Here is a 2,262-nt window from a genome sequence, read left to right as displayed (position 1 = left end):
CTCTAGACACCACTACCACAAACTGACCATCTCTAATACACTGGAGGGTCACTGGAACGAGGCACAAGAGCAAATTAATACTGAGAGCCAATTCAACATGATCGGAATAATATTGAGAAAGCTTACCTGCCCTCCCATAGTAACACTGCTGTCTTTCAAAGCAGCAGTTGATAGTTTCACACTCAGCACTACTGATCCCAGGTTGTCCACATTGGATCTGCTCATAATCAGCTACAGCACATTTATCAAGGAGCTCTGTCTGCGCCACTGGCTTCTGAAGCTGAAACTGCTGAGGAAACTGCTGGTTAGTTTGTTGTTGAACTGGCTGCTGAAACCGCTGGTCAGTTTGCTGGATCATCAGAGTTTGAGGGTTCTGGAGCAGATTACTCCACTTTGGAACAGCATGACAGACGGCACAAACTGCCAAAATCTGAACCAAACACAAACTTCCAGCCATTGTTCAACAGCTAATCACAAAGTAGAAATACAGCCTTTTGGTCTTTTTGTACTCTACAGGTTAACTAATAGCTACAGCTAATTAATGATAGCTCCTCCCTCTTCATTAACTGTAATGATTCTCCAGACTTGCACAAGTGGGAGTTTATGTATCATTGGTTCTCAAAATTCAAGTCTTTTTTCTTATTTTGAACATGGATATAGACACAAATTTAAGATTAATTCAGAAATTCTTACTGACTTTACCATTTCTGTCATCTAATCATTTATGGAAGAATTAGTATGGTAGCATGCAGTCCAGATTCAGCCTGGGCCTTATCCTTTGTACTACACTGGTTGAATAGAATTATTGACACTTTAACAGTGGGGAATGAAACTGGGGGAATGAAATGCATTATACAGTTAAAAGAACTTGACTTCACGTTCAAAAGCACTCATCAGGCAGTATTACTTTTCCAAATAATGTTGGAGTAACAGTTATTAACAGAGGACCTCTGCCATACATGGTTTCAGATGTGATTGGCAAAATATCTAAATATGGCTAAACAAGCATACCATTACAGTTAGAAAAAAAAAACTGAGTGAAGTACATCAATTATATTTAAATGAAAATCTGTTGAAATGGAAACAAGAAAAAAAAATGTAAACAAATGCAAAAGGTAAATTCTTCAAATGAAACTTTCTGTGCACCAGCTTTGATTTCTTTTGGCTCTTGAAAAAAAGGGGCTTTGGCCTAGCTTTCTAAAACCAGTTTGGGAAGACTTGTATTAAAAGTTACTGCTATAATCTAAATATTTTATTCAATTATTTAAATTTTCACATAGCATATGGTATTACCAGTTTACTCTAGAAAATGCATTACTGGGACAAGTATCGTCATCAAACTAATTTAACCCAAAAATAGTGCAGCCCTTAGATCCAATTTTCTTCATTTTAAATGCTTTAGAAAAACCTTAAACCCTTAAAGAGCTTTCCATTCAAATTGAAAGGAGCTTTACTGCTGAAGAGAGATTTCAAATAGCCTCAACTATATGGCCCAAGTGAAACTGTTTGTGGGATTACAAAGTCCATAGAATAAGTAAAGCACACCTTTGTAAATATAAAGCTGTTGGTGGAATGGCACTTCCAAATTTTGCCCTTTACTACTATGCTTGTGCTTCTCAGACTATCATAATGTGGCTAGATCATACTGTAGCACACTCAACTTAGATCCAAATGGAAAGAGAGGCATGTAGACCATATGATATTGGTGTAGTCATACGGTCTCCTATAAAGATAGACAAGTCAGTATATAACCATAACTGTATAATTCATAGTACAATTCATATTTGGAAGCAGATCAAATCAAAATGTGCAATAAAGCCATTGTCTTTCCTTTTACCAATCAGCGGGAACCCTTAATTTATCCCTTCTACAATGGATGCTGCTTTTACAAAGTGGAGGGACTTGGGTCTTCAGACTATTGGAAACCTATTCATAAAAGGCACTTTTGCCTCCTTTAGACAGCTGCAGAATCAATATGTATTGCATGCAAGTAACTTTTTTGGATATTTGCAGATTATGCCGAGTTCACACTGCACGATTCAAACTTGTCGGATCGCCGTTGTTTTCACACTGCGTGACTATCTGGGGTAGCATTCAGTTGCTGCTGTGTTCACATTGCACGATGGATCGGCGACAGGGGTTTCACACTGCATGACTTCACAATAGGAAGATTCGCCGACAGCTCTGTCTGGTCCGCAAACTACGTTTCACAACAAAACACACGTGAGAAGTGATAAGGAAATAACGCGAGAACCCGCGTGC

General features: G+C 38.2%; 1 protein-coding gene across 1 annotated transcript; it reads right to left on the bottom strand.

Moving 5' to 3' along the window:
* Positions 1-4: 4 nt before the first annotated feature.
* On the bottom strand, positions 5-492 carry LOC107578677 (zona pellucida sperm-binding protein 4-like; the record flags this gene model as incomplete). The annotated part of the gene is made up of 2 exons (XM_016264608.1): positions 127-492; positions 5-51 (listed from the first exon to the last, which is right to left on the bottom strand). Coding segments are annotated over exons 1-2 (378 nt in total), but the record flags the coding sequence as incomplete, so codon positions are not given.
* Between the last annotated feature and the right edge of the window lie 1,770 nt (positions 493-2,262).

Source organism: Sinocyclocheilus grahami, unplaced genomic scaffold (genome assembly GCF_001515645.1).
Source record: "Sinocyclocheilus grahami isolate Dianchi unplaced genomic scaffold, SAMN03320097.WGS_v1.1 scaffold11445.1, whole genome shotgun sequence".
NCBI lineage: Eukaryota > Metazoa > Chordata > Actinopteri > Cypriniformes > Cyprinidae > Sinocyclocheilus > Sinocyclocheilus grahami.
Note: the sequence above shows the minus strand (reverse complement) of the source record. Positions and strands in the feature narration are given on the sequence as shown.